General features: G+C 26.5%; 1 protein-coding gene across 1 annotated transcript in view; it reads right to left on the reverse strand.

The window, feature by feature from the left end:
* Nucleotides 1-14,640, reverse strand: part of LOC117182599 (vacuolar protein sorting-associated protein 51 homolog) — a 32,121-nt gene that overhangs the window by 5,581 nt on the left and 11,900 nt on the right. The window contains exons 6-8 of the mRNA XM_033375694.1: nt 10,869-11,093; nt 5,635-5,969; nt 2,361-2,538 (exon numbers count right to left, since the gene is read on the reverse strand). Coding sequence (XP_033231585.1) covers nt 2,361-2,538; nt 5,635-5,969; nt 10,869-11,093 — 738 coding nt within the window. The remainder of the gene's footprint in view (nt 1-2,360; nt 2,539-5,634; nt 5,970-10,868; nt 11,094-14,640) is intronic.

Raw genomic sequence — 14,640 nt, forward strand, 5'->3', positions numbered from 1 at the left:
TAGAGCGGGTAAGAGGGCATGGAAATTTGAGACAAAGCTGAGGGAGGGAAAGGGAAGGGAGTTGGCGAGAAAGTGTTTGATGGAGGTAGAAGAGAGGAGAGGAAGGGCGATCGAATTAACGAGATGGAAAGAAGAAAGGAGGAAGTTCTTTAATGATAGAGAAATAGAAGACGGGACTGGAGTTAACTATGAAGAATTGGAAAAAAGGGAGAGGGAAAGACAATTAACAGAAAGATGGGGGGCGATTGAGAAATCAAAATACAATAAATGGTATAAGATGATAAAAAAGGAAGGGATGCCATAGTATTTAGAAAAGGGATTGGGAGAGAGAAGGTGGACCAGAATAGCAAGATTTAGACTGGGAAACGAGGTAAGGGAGGGGATGTACTGGGAAAAAGAAGAGAACAGAATGTGTAGAATATGTGAATGGGAGGAGGAAACATGGGAGCATGTATGGGAAGGATGTAGGAGAGGAATGGAAGATAAAGGAAGCTGGCAAGAAAATGTGGTTAAGATTCTAGGGGAAGATGGTTTAGGAGAAGGATGGATGAAGGAGTTGGAGGGTGCTAGAGGAGCGAATGAGGGAGAATGAAAGAATGCACGTGAAAAAGGTAAATGGGGGTATAAAAAAGTTAAAGAAAAAGGAAACGGAAGTCGCTTAGATTAGAAGCGTGAAAATTGTAAGTAATGGTAAAGTAAAAGTTAAGTAGACTAAGATGCGCTTGCGTTCTCATGCTCTTTCTGTCTCGCTTTCGTTCGCTCGCTCACTCGCTTGCTAACAAGTCCTAAATTGCGCTATCGCAGGAAATAGAAATAAGGAACTAGATATAAGACTTTATGTAAATAGTTGTAAATAATTGTATAAATAGAAAGGATAAGATTGTAAAAAATATATAGATTTAAAAGGAAAGATTGTAAGGAATGGAAGTCATGTAAACCCTTAGGGGACACATTATGAATAAAGAAGAAGAACTAAGAAGATAATCTTCTCCCTGTTTCGTAGAGAATTCGTTTTTTGAATTGAAAATTAATTAATTAATTTCATTCAATGTTTATTCAAAATGTTATTATTTAGATCATCAAAATTCCTGTTTTGTTCAGAATTCATTTTTTCACTTAAAAATTTAATTATATTGTCAAAAATTTAATCCTTTTATTGAAAATTCAACAAGTTTACTGAACCCTCATATTTTTGGTTGATAAATTCATCTCTTTCTACAAAAATTTCATATTTTTTACTATAAAATACAACGGTTTGGTTAAAAATTTATCTGTTTCATTTGAAAATAAATTTTTTTATTACCTCAAATTTTCGGATTGAGATTTCAAGTGTTTTTTGTAGAAAATTCGTATTTTCAGTTAAAAATTCCACTCTTTAGTTGAAAATTTATCTGTTTTAGTTGTGGCTTAAAGTACTTTGTTAAAAATTCCTCTTTGATAGTTAAATTTAACTGATTTTTTATTTTAAGGTAGTTGTGCCAAAAGTCAGATATTTGAAAAAAAAATAGTTTTTCTATGACTTTAAAAATCAAGATATTATAACTGATGTAATTTCAAATAAAAAACATTATTAGTTATGACAAATGTTAAAATTCACAAAAAAAAAAAACATTCATTTTAACCACGTTTTTTTGCAATTGAATTTTTTCTGACCGTCGCTTCTGACTCTTTTTTGAAAAATGATTCCATTTTAATAAATTACGGCTTATTTGTTACAGGAAAGCATTCTCTACGGCTCTACTGTTTCCAATTTTTAAAATAACTAAATAGACATAAAATTATTTCTTTGAAAAGTTTTTTTTTTCATTTTTTCTATGATTTCAGCGATAGAAAAATTTACTTTCCAAATTGGGAGTAGGTAGAATTCTAGAGAATTCCCGGAAAAAACTAGCCATTATTTATTAAAATGCAATCATTTTCCAAAATTTCGGTAAGAAGCGTCAGTCAAAATAAATTCAATTGCAAAAAATATGGTTCAAATTAATGTTTCTCTTTTAAAATTTTTCATAAAAAATAATAATTTTTTTTTTAAATTACATCGGTTATAATATTTTTATTTTTTAAATCATAGAAAAACTATTTTTTTTTTTAAATATCTGATTTTCAGCACGACAACTGCATTAAGCCACGAGAAAAATATAGATGAAATAATATTGCGCAGAATGGGTGCACGTGAATCGAAATTCTAGCTTTGCCGTGACAGAGCAACGTGTCTCCACGATGTAAATTGGATAATGATCAGGTTATTTTATCATTGTGGCTACCGTGCAGCATCTGCACCGATTATGGTACCATCTCTGCTAAAAGTTGTAGCGCATGGATTTTATGCTACGAGTAAGTGTTTAATTAACACATATTACCTTCAAGCTAATTTTGATGATTCCCGTGAGGATGGAGGCTTTGTTAAATTGAACGGAAGAGAAAATTTCAATCCGTTCTGAGAACAATTTGTGGATATTCGTCACTAGGGAGGAATCCATGTGACTCGACGTGTAAGATGACCAATTCGATCGGTATTGATGTCTAGACATACTGACACTAAAATGAAAAAGAAATTTTATAAATAGATCAAATTTAAAATCGGAAAATGATTAAATAACAGGCTTCGCACTGAATTTAGATATAAAAAATAGTGTAGCTGGTGATAAATTTGAAAAAATAGTGTCAAAATAGTCTTATAAAATTTCTGTTGCTGCTTAAATCCAACTGTTTTTTTTTTGTAGGTTGATAACTCATCTTTTTGTGTTTAAAATTTAACTCCTTGGTTGAAAGTTGAACAATACCTTGTTGAAAAATCTTTTTGTTTTATAGAAGATTTAACACTTTAGTTGAAAATTCGTATTTTTTTTGTCAGAAAATAATTGTTTTATTTAACTATTTTGTGGAAATTTCAATTTATTGGTTGTAAATAAACTTTATTGTCGTTCATTCATATTATTGGGTTCAAAATTCCACCGTGTTTTAAGAAAATCTGTCTTTATGGCTTAAAAAATCCAACAATTTGGTTGAAAAGTTCGTTCTGTCTTGACTAAAAAATCTTTATGGTTGTAAAATTAACTATTCTGCTGAAAATTCACCTTTTTGGATTAATTCATCTGTTTTTATAAAAAGTAAAATCTTTTTTTGTTTGAAAAATCAACTATTTTGTTAATAATTCATTTTTGGGTTAAAGATTCATCATTTTACATGAAAATTAAATTTCTATGCTCAAAGTTAACTTTTTTATTGAAAATTCACATTTTTGAAATAAAAATTTAACTGTTTTGTAGAAAATTCTTCTTTTTCTTACGTGAAATTTTCATAATTTGGCTCAAAATATATTTTGGTTAAAAAATGACCTATTTTATTAAAAATCTTTCTTTGTGGATAAATTAAACTATTTTTTATTTTAAATTCAACTGTTTTGTTAAAAACTCACCTCTTTGGTTGAAAAGGTTAATATTTTATTGAAAATTCGTCTTTTTTTATCAAAAAATATTTTTCTTTAATCATATTCATATTATCGGGTTCAAAATTTAACTGTTGTTTCACCAATTTTGACTTTTTGGCTTGAAAAATCAACAATTTGGTATAATATTCAACTACTTGGTACACAATTAAACTATTTTGCAAAAAATTCGTTTTTTAAATTAAAAATTAATTAACTTACTTTTATGTTTATTTAAAATGTTTTTATTTACTCTGTAAAAATTCGTTTTTATTAATCACAAGCTTCACAGTCTTTTCGCCATCTCCCAATTTTCTCATTTTTCCACTAAAATGCGAATTGAATTAACAGAACCTAATAAAAAAAATCAAAATATTTTTGGTTGAAAATTTATTACTTCCAATTTTGAAGTCCACTATTTAATTTTTGGTTACGGATTCATTTTTTATTCAGAAATTTTATTATTTGGCTTACAATTTAATTATTTTGTTGAAAATTCCATAATTTTGTTAGAAAGTCATATTTTTTGGCTGAAAATTCAACTGTTTTTATGGGAAACTCGTCATTTATACTTGAAATTTTATTAATTTGTTTAACAGTTTTTTCTTTCTTGACTGAAAATTTTTTTTTCAATTGAAAATTCAACTAGTTTATTGGATTCTCATCTTTTCGGTTTGAAAAATCATCTATTTCAACAGAAATTTCATATTTTTTAGTTTAAAATTCAACAGCCTAGTTAAAAGTTAAACTGTTTCAGCTGTAAATTAACTTTTTGTGAAAACGCACATTTTCGGGTTGAGAATTCAAGTTTTCTGCAGAAAATTCGTATTTGCAGTTAGAAAATTCAGCTGCTTGGCTGAAAATTATTCTGTTTTAGTTGAGGCTTTAAGTATTTTGTTTAATATTCGTATTTGCCAGTTAAATCTAACTGTTTTTTATTTTAAGTTGAAATATTTATTTGCTAACTATCAACTATTGTATTTTTTGCTGAAAATTCATTTTTTTAGGATGAAAATTCAACTCCTTTGTTGAAAGTTGAAATAGTTCCTGAAAAATTAATTTTTTTGGCTATAGATTCAAACATTTTGTTTCAAATTCAGTTTTTGTTGTTGTTAAAAAGCAATTTTTTAAACTGAAAAATTAACTCTTTTATTAAAAAATCATCTGATTCGCTGTAAATAAACTTTATTGGTGTTAATTTATATTCTCGGATTGAAAATTATACTGTTTTATAAAAAAATTCAACTGTTTTATAAAAAATTCAACAATTTGGTATAAAATTCAACTATATGATACAAACTTAAACTTTTTTGGACAAAATTCGTTTTTTAAATAAACAATTAATTTTCTGAACGGAAACTTATTTTTGGTTACTTAAAATATTAAAATTTTTAGTTAAATAATGTTAGTAACGAGAAATAATTAAATTTTTACTAACATCAAATTCAATGTTCAAACTATTTAGTTAAAAATTCATTATTTTTGGTTGTTAAAAAGTATGTTTTCAACTGAAAATTTAAATTTGTTGAAAATTCAACGGATAGATTGTAAATAAACTTTATTGCTCTCAATTCATATCCTCGTGTTGAAAATTCAATTATTTCATAGAAAATTTGCCTTTTGGCTTGAAAATTCAACAATTTGATATAAAATTAAACTTTCATGTACAATATTTATTTTTTTCCAAGAAAATTTATCTACGCAATTTTTGTTTAAAAATTAATAAATATTAAAAAATATATAAACTAAAAATTAATCAAATGAAAATTCAACTCTCTTGTTTAAAGCTCAGCTTTTTGGCTTAAAAATACAATATTTTGGATCAAGCTTCTTTATTCTCTGAAAAATCTTTCTTGGTAGAAAATTCGCCTTCTTGGTAAAATTCAACTATTTTTTAATAAGAATAGAAATTTGTCCCAGGTAAGAAATTGAACTTATTTATCAATATGCCTAAAAACGTGGTTCGAAATTTAAGATAACAAAATTTAGCCCAACAGTTCAAACATATTTTTCGAGGAAAATTAAAGAAATACAGGATTAGTGGGAAATAGTGAGAAAACAGTGCCTTTAGTGTTGTTTTTTCTTCTTCGAAATAGTAGTAAAATAGTTTCATCGCTAAAAAAAGTGTCAAATAATGTAAATAATGTGGTGAGTCCGAGGCCTGAAATAATTCACTTCTATTTTTTTTTTAATTTAATGTAATAAACCTGTGAGTTTTTCGACTACTATCACTGCTTCTGTCCATTTGTCCATCCGAATCTTCGTAAAGGGCAGTGACCTGAGATTCGATTGCCGTAATATCTTCTACGACTCTTTTCATGACAGCTCTCACAGTTCTTGGTTCAATCGTATGCAACCAATCCCTGGTTTCTACTGACTTTCTTAACATTTGCGAAACAGCCAAACCCTGAAGACGCACGTAATGGTTCAACAAAGTTTGCGCTGCTTTTTGAAAATTCTCACAGATTTCGCTTTCTGGAGTTATAATATTGTCAGACCTGGAATATTCTTCTATACTAAACATTTCATCGGTGGCAGCGAGCTGAAAATAATTCACAATCAACAAATCGAATAACTTTTTTTTTCAAAATATAAAGAAAAAAAACTTAATCGAGGCATTTAGGCAATTTGAACTTTTTGTAATTTGTTCGATACTATCATATAGAATTAAGAATTTTAACAATATACGTTATAAAAATACAAAATTTACGACGGGAATAAAACATCTATTTATTCGTAGCAAACTTATCCTCAATCACAGACTGAAGTGATAAATATTAAACGAAACTACATCGGGAATATATTAATGTTAAATTACGTAGTGGCTCAAGGGCGGAGATGTCGAGATATTTTGTTACGATTTTTTACGGCAGGGAATTTTATTGGTCAAGAAAAAGTCAGGGATTTAACAACAAAAAATCTTGTAAAATTCAGGGACTTTCTACAACTTTAAATAACTGTCAAGCAGAATAAATTTGAAAATTTTAAGATTGTGGTTTCATGATTCTCGTCTTTGAATAATAAGAGGCAGGGAAAATGACATATTGGTCAAGGAAAAATGAGAGAATTTTGAAAATGATGTATTCCGGTAATCCTGATATAATATTGTTGTTAGTAATTTATTTGCCTTGTATTTATATTTACATTTCTTTTTTTTCAGGTACTTCTGCCTGAGAATTATCTTTTTAGTTATACATTTTATTATTTGTTTGGAAATTTAACACTTTTATTGAAAAGCCATCTTTTTTTGTTAACAAAATAAACTATATTGTTAAAAATTCGCCTTTTTTGGTTAAAAAAACCTTGTAAAATTTAGGGAATATCTATAACTTTAAATAGGTATGAAGCAGAATATATTTGACAATTTTCAAATTGTGGTTTAAGATTTTGGTTTTAAGATTCTGGTCTTTAAATAATAATAGACAAGGAAAATGAAAAATTGGTTAGGTAAGAATGAGAGAATTTTTTAAAATAAAGTTTTGCGCTAACCCTAATATAATATTGTTGATAGTAATTTATTTGTCTAGTATTTATATTCATATTTCTTTTTTTCCAGGTAATTACTACTGCCGATTATGTTTTTAGTTATAATTTTATTATTTGTTTAAATATGTATAAATTTGGTTGAAAAGTCATCTTTTTTGGTTAAAAAATCAACTATTTTGTAAAAAATTCGCCTTTTTTGGTTTAAAAAAAATCTTGTAAAATTTAGGGAATGTCTATAACTTTAAATAGGTATGAAGCAGAATATATTTGACAATTTTCAGATTGTGGTTTAAGATTTTGGTTTTAAGATTCTGGTCTTTAAATAATAATAGAAAGGGAAAATGAAAAATTGGTTAGGTAAAAATGAGAGAGTTTTTTAAAATAAAGTTTTGCGCTAACCCTAATATAATATTGTTGATAGTAATTTATTCGCTTAGTATTTATATTCATATTTCTTTTTTCCAGGTAATTACTCCTGCCGATTATCTTTTTAGTTATAATTTTATTATTTGTTTAAAAATGTATAAATTTGTTTAAAAAGTCAACTATTTTGTAACAAATTCGCCTTTTTTGGTTTAAAAAAAATCTTGTAAAATTAGGGAAATTTCTGTAACTTAAAATAGCTGTTAAGCAGAATAAATTTGAAAATTTAAAGAATTAAAAAATTCTTGTAAAATTAGGGGAATTTCTATAGCTTTAAATAACTATCAAGCAGAATATATTTGAAAATTCTAAGATTGTGGTTTAAGATTTTGGTTTTAAGATTCTGGTCTTTGAATAATATGATAGACAGGGAAAATGAAAAATTGGATAGGTAAAAATTAGAGAATTTTTTTAAATGAAGTTTTGCGCAGTAATTTATTTGCCTAGTATTTATTTATTTATTATTTGTTTAAAAATGCATAAATTTGGTCAAAAAGTCATCTTTTTTGGTTAAAAAATCAACTGTTTTGTAACAAATTCGCTTTTTTTGGTTAAAAAAAATCTTGTAAAATTTAGGTAATTTCTATTAATTGAAATAACTGTCAAGTAGAATAAATTTGAAAATTTTAAGAGTTAAAAAAATCTTGTAAAATTAGGGAAATTTCTATAATATTCAACAGCTGTCAAGTAGAGTAAATTTGAAAATTTTAAGAGTTAAAAAATCATGTAAAATTAGGGAAATTTCTATAACTTTAAATAGCTGTCAAGCAGAATATATTTAAAAAAATTTTAATTGTAATTTAAGATTTTGGCTTTAAAATTCTGGTCTTTGAATAATAATAGACAGGGAAAATGAAAAATTTGTTATAGTAGAATATTTTAATTTGTTGATTAAATTAAAATTGAATAAAATTAATTTTAAAAAATTTAATTAATTTTAATACCAATAGAATTCTTCTAGAAACGAAATTTTTTTAACGAAATAGTTCAATCTTTAATTAAAACAGATTAATTTTCTACAAAACAGTTACATTTTCAACCAACGAAATTAATTTTCAAATAAATAACTCCTGCCGATTATCTTTTTGGTTATAAATTTTATTATTTATTTGAAAATTCAAAACTTTTGTAAATATAATCTTTTTTGGTTAAGAAATAAACTGTTTTTTTTACAGATTCGTCTTTTTTTGTTGAAAATTCCACTATTTTCACAGAAGATGTACTTTTTGATTAAAATTCATATGTTGGCGTTGAAAAGTCAACATAAATTTTTTTTGGGTGAAGATTCAACTATTTTATTTCAAATTTGTCTTTCCGTGTTTGAAATTCAACTGTTTTAGTCAAAATATCATCTTTTTTTTGTTAATAAAGATACAGCTATTGGTTGAAAATTCAACAGTTTATTTCAAAAGTCGTCCTTTTTGGTTGAAAATTCGACTTTTTGGGTTGAAAATTAAAGTATCTTCGTGGAAAATGTCGTTCTTATTTACACCACATACTTTGAAATTGAAAAGTCAAATTAAAGTATTTTTTAAACGAAAATTCAATTTTTTGTTGTTAAGAAATTGGTTGTTTAAAATTTTCATTAAAAATCATTTTTCATTTGAACATTCAAATTTTTCATTGAAAATTCATCTCTTTCGTAGAAATATTAACTATGACCCTTTTTTTATTGAGAATTCATCTTTTTAGGATGAATATTCAATGGTTTTAATGAAAGTTTAATTACTTTGTTCAAAATTTAAGTGTATTGTTAAAAGTCATATTTGATGACAGAAAAGCCTTTTTCTATTAAACATAAATAAATAAATTTTACATTTTTATCTAAATTATTGTTTTATTCTATTTATAAAAGACTATATTAAAAATCTTACAAGATCAAAATGCTGGTATTTAAATTTTTTTATCTTAAATAAGCCACAATGAAGTTATTTGATCAATTTTTAAAGAATATATTGCAAAAGTACTGAAAAATTCAACTTTCCCTTTAAATTTAAATAAAACTGAAAATATTAAAAAAATTTTCAATGTCCTTTAGATAATTCTAGAGGTAAATTTATATAAAAACACACCAAATGATCACAATTATTATTGGAAATTTTTTTTTACATGCTGCAACATATTTAAAGTTCAAACAAAAATGTTGGAAAATTGTACATATGTTTTCTGCTGATTATGAAAATATACATACATAAATTCATTTTATTTTTCTAAAGATGAGATGTCTTCGAATTTTTTCAACTCTTTTTTAACAACTTTGTAAAATGTTGAATAAGGCAAATGTTCCAGTAATAATGACGGCCCCAATAATCATGAAACTTGGTTATAATTTGAATATATATAAAAAAAATATTAAAAATTACATTTATAGATAAAACCTATTTATTTCTAGCATTTTATAATAGCAAATGGAAATTAAATGCAAATTAAATGTGTAACTTTATACCAGCTTTCTTCACTCTCAAACTAATAATAATAAATAAAAAATCAAGATTACTGAGACATTGCCTGATATTAGACTTTATTTAAATTTTCAGAAAACATTGAAATTTACAATATTTTTGCAATGTCTTATTAAATAATTAACAAAATGCTTTTATCCTAGCTTCTTTTATAGAGAATTTTAATATCTTTCTAGGCGTTTAATAGAAAAAAATTAATTTCCGAGATTTTCTGGATTTTCCGGTCAACTAGAAAACCTGGATTCAGGAAAATTAAAATAATTTGCAGAAATAAAGGCAAGTAAAAATATATATCGTGGAAACGTGAACTTATCAGAAGTATTCGTGATATCTACTTTCCTCCCTCAGAAATGTTTTTGTCAATTTTCATTTTTTTTCATTTTTCTCGAAATTGATATTTTAGTTAGGTTCCCTTTTAAATAACGGCTTTAATTATTTTTTCAATAAATTGAAAATAAATGCAAAGCATTTTAGAATATTTACTTCAGTGAAAAAATTATGATTTAAAGATCTTGTGGCTTTAATTGTAACGTATTTTTATGTCTTTGTAATATATGTATTTCTCAATTTAATTAATAAATTTTTTGAAAAAATTCAAAACGAAATAATATATTGCATAAAGTACTCGAAAAGAAAAACAGATTTTTTAATGAAAAGTCGTAACAAATCTTTTTTAAAGCTTCTAAAATGTGATTGAAAAATGTATGTAGACAAAAATTTGCCTATTTCTATCTCCCTATCATATTTTTAGGAGCAGTATACTTGTTTCAATTAAAATAGGTTGTTGGTAAAAATTATATATTGAAGAACACAATGACAATAGTTTCCCTGTACAAAAATGTTAAAAATCCAGTGTTTCGTTTTTCGGAAAACAAGTTAATATTTAATATTCAGTATTTTTTATACCTTCTACTAAATTTTATAACAATTTGAAATTCAATTGTTTTAATTATTATCTTCAAAAAGAAGTTATGATCAAATCCTTATTCTTATATTAGAAACAATTAATAAATAAATAAAAATTATGAATTATAATTAGAAATAATTAATAAATAAAGTTAAGAACTTACTAAATAATGAACACTGCTGTCTTTAAATTCTAGGCACATTTTGCTCAGCAAAAGCAGCAATGTAGGAGGGAATTTCGGAACATCAGATCCAGTGCAAAATCCACTTGCAGTTGCTGTTAAGTGGTGCAAGAAACCAACAACCAAACTTTCTCTGACTTCGTCGACGCAGAAACTTTGTAGAAATTGAGGCTTTAAGCTGAAGGACAAGTCTGATTGCAGAAAGACCTGCAGAATTTTTTTAAATAACTTTTTTTATGTACTAATTCTTGAGAAAATTGAAAAGGATTTCTCAATATTTCAGACAATTCAAATCAAAATTTTATCCAAAAAGTTAATTTTCCACTAAACAGATTTTTAGTTCAAATCAGAACCAGTAGAATTCTTCTAGAAATGAAAAAATGTTAACGAAATAGTTCAATCTTCAATTAAAACAGATTAATTTTCTACAAAACAGTTACGTTTTCAACCAACGAAAAGAATTTTCAACTTAAATGATGGATCTTGAATTTTTTAAAATGAATTTTTCACAAAAACTGCAATTGTTGATATTTCAACACAAAAAGATTTTATATTAAATCAAAAAGGGTTTAACTCACCCAGTTAATAAGAATTTTTAATAGAGTAGTTGAATCCTTAATCAGATCAGATTAAATATCTACCGAAAGAGAGAAAATTTCAAGCATCTTTTAAACTGACTCGAATTATTCGTCAAATTGAAAAACATCTTTCCAAATTAAATAAATTTAATTAAAAGATTTTTTTAGACATTTTTAAAAATCTTTTGATTTTTTCTTAAAGGTTCTTTGAAAATTAACTTTTCAAAATGAAAAATCATTTTAAATTTTTCCAGGAATTTTAAGAAAAGTTGATTATTTTCTTGAAAATCTTCAAAATTCTTAAAAAGATTCGAATTTTTTATACAGAATCATCAAAAATATAAAATTTGTTTCAAATTTTTTTTAAAGCATTTCAAGTTTTAAATTATTTTTGTATAATTTTAAAACTTCTAAATATCTCTTAAATTTACTTCAAATTTTGTAATTTTGAAATTTTTGCTTTTAAATCTTCACAGTTTTTTCGCAATTTTAGGAAATCATTTGAAATTTTTCTAGGAATCTAAATAAAAATGTACTCTCTAACAACCATTCAAAATTCTTTTAAAACTTCTTCTTTTCGAACTTCACAAATTTACATTTCGTTTAAAAAATCTTTACAAAACTTTTAAATATTTCTTAATCTTACTCGAAAATTTTCTTAAATCATATAACCTTGCAATATTGAAAAATTTTACTTTGAAATCTACATTTTTTCGACTATAGGAAATTATTATAAATGTTATGAAATCTTTGTCACTTTTCCCTTAAAATTCAGTTTTCAAAAGAAAAAATCATTTCAAAAATTTCCAGGAATATTAAGAAAATTTTGTGATTCTTTTAGAGCCTTTCGAAAATCTTAAAAAGTTCTTTCTAATCTTCCAAAATCTATATTTTGTTTTAAATTTGTTTAAACCCTTTTAAGTATTCAATGATTTTTGTTGCAAAGTTGAAGTCTTCTCAAGATTCAAATTATTTTCGAATCTTTTCAAAACTTCTAAATAATTTTTGAAATAATTCAGCTTTCTTCAAAAATGTCAAAATCCTTTAAAATAAAAAAAATTGTCCTAAAACCTTCCAGATTATTTTTTGAGATGTTTCCAAATCTTTAAAACTTAAAACTAATCTTTTAACATAAAACCTAAATTATTACAAATTATTCCAAAAATCTTATTATTTAACCGACAATTTTTTTACAGGTAGTGACAGCGCATACATACATTTCGTAAATTAAAAGATTATAAGTAAGATGTTTACAAATTACACTGTGTTAGCAAAATGTTAAGAAGATAATTATTTCCAATACTAAAAGATCATTAGCAATTAAAATTTGCTCTTTTTTCTATAACACTTATAAAACATTTGAATATAAATATTACCATGAAATGAAATTACTTCTTTGGCAATTTTAATTTACAAAATAGATGCACCAAATTCGTAAATTTTACTCATAGATAAAAAAAGCAAAATTAAAAAAAAAAATTATTGATAAGTCGTAATCTAGAATCGGTTAAACTTTTTCGAAACAACCGTTATTTATTATTTTAAAATAGAGTAATGGATACAGGGCCACCCCCTCCCAATTATTGGTAATTTGCTTGAAATTACGTAATTAAGGAATATTCACAAATAAAACTATTGATAAATAGTTCCAGGATGTTCTCAAGAAACTCCACAATATTTATTATAAGTTTTAAATGTCAATGTTTTTAAATATATGATCATTTTGAAGTGGCCAAATATTGTCAAAGTTGGCCAAATATTGCAACAGGTGGCCAAACATTTTCAAAGGTGGCCAAACATCTCCAAAGGTAGCCAAACATTGTCAAAGGTGGCCAAATATTACAAAAGGTGGCCCAAAATTACCAAAGGTGGTCAAACATTGTCAAAGGTCGCCAAATATTGCAAAAGGTGGCCAAATATTGCAAGAAGTGGTCAAATATTGCAAAAGGTGGCTAAACATTTCCAAAGGTGGCCAAACATTGTCAAAGGTGGCAAATATTGCAAAAGGTGGCCAAATATTTCAAAAAGTGGTCAAACATTGTCAAAGGTGGCCAAATATTGCAAAAAGTGGTCAAACATTGTCAAAGGTGACCAAATATTGGAAAAGGTGGCCAAATATTTCAAAAGGTGGCCAAACATTGTCAAAGGTGGCCAATATTGCAAAAAGTGGCCAAATATTGCAAAAGGTGGCCAAATATTGCAAAAGGTGGCCAAATATTTCAAAAGGTGGCCAAATATTGCAAAAAGTGGTCAAACATTGTCAAAGGTGGCCAAATATTGGAAAAGGTGGCCAAATATTGCAAAAGGTGGCCAAATATTTCAAAAAGTGGTCAAACATTGTTAAAGGTGGCCAAATATTTGAAAAGGTGGCCAAACACTTTAAAAAGTTTCCAAATATTTCAAAAGGTGGCCAAACATTGTCAAAGGTGGCCAAATATTGCAAAAAGTGGTCAAACATTATCAAAGGTGGCCAAATATTGGAAAAGGTGGCCAAACACTGTAAAAAGTGGCCAAACATTGTCAAAGGTGGCCAAATATTTAAAAAGGTGGCCAAACACTGTAAAAAGTGGCCAAATATTTCAAAAGGTGGCCAAACATTGTCAAAGGTGGCCAAATACTGGAAAAGGTGGCCAAATATTGCAAAAAGTGACCAAATATTGCAAAAGGTGGGGAAACACTGTAAAAAGTGGCCAAACATTGTCAAAGGTGGCCAATATTGCAAAAAGTGGCCAAATATTGCAAACGGTGGCCAAATATTGCAAAAGGTGGCCAAATATTGCAAAAAGTGGTCAAACATTGTCAAAGGTGGGCAAATATTGGAAAAGGTGGCCAAATATTGCAAAAAGTGGCCAAATATTTCAAAAAGTGGTCAAACATTGCTAAAGGTGGTCAAATATTTGAAATGGTGGCCAAACACTGTCAAAAGTGGCTAAATATTTCAAAAGGTGGCCAAATATTGTCAAAGGTGGCCAAATATTTCAAAAAGTGGTCAAACATTCTTAAAGGTGGCCAAATATTTAAAAAGGTGGCCAAACACTGTAAAAAGTGGCCAAATATTTCAAAAGGTGGCCAAGCATTGTCAAAGGTGGGCAAACACTGTAAAAAGTGGCCAAACATTGTCAAAGGTGGCCAATATTGCAAAAAGTGGCCAAATATTGCAAAAGGTGGCCAAATAG

Source organism: Belonocnema kinseyi, chromosome 2, assembly GCF_010883055.1.
Source record: "Belonocnema kinseyi isolate 2016_QV_RU_SX_M_011 chromosome 2, B_treatae_v1, whole genome shotgun sequence".
NCBI classification, from domain to species: Eukaryota; Metazoa; Arthropoda; class Insecta; order Hymenoptera; family Cynipidae; genus Belonocnema; species Belonocnema kinseyi.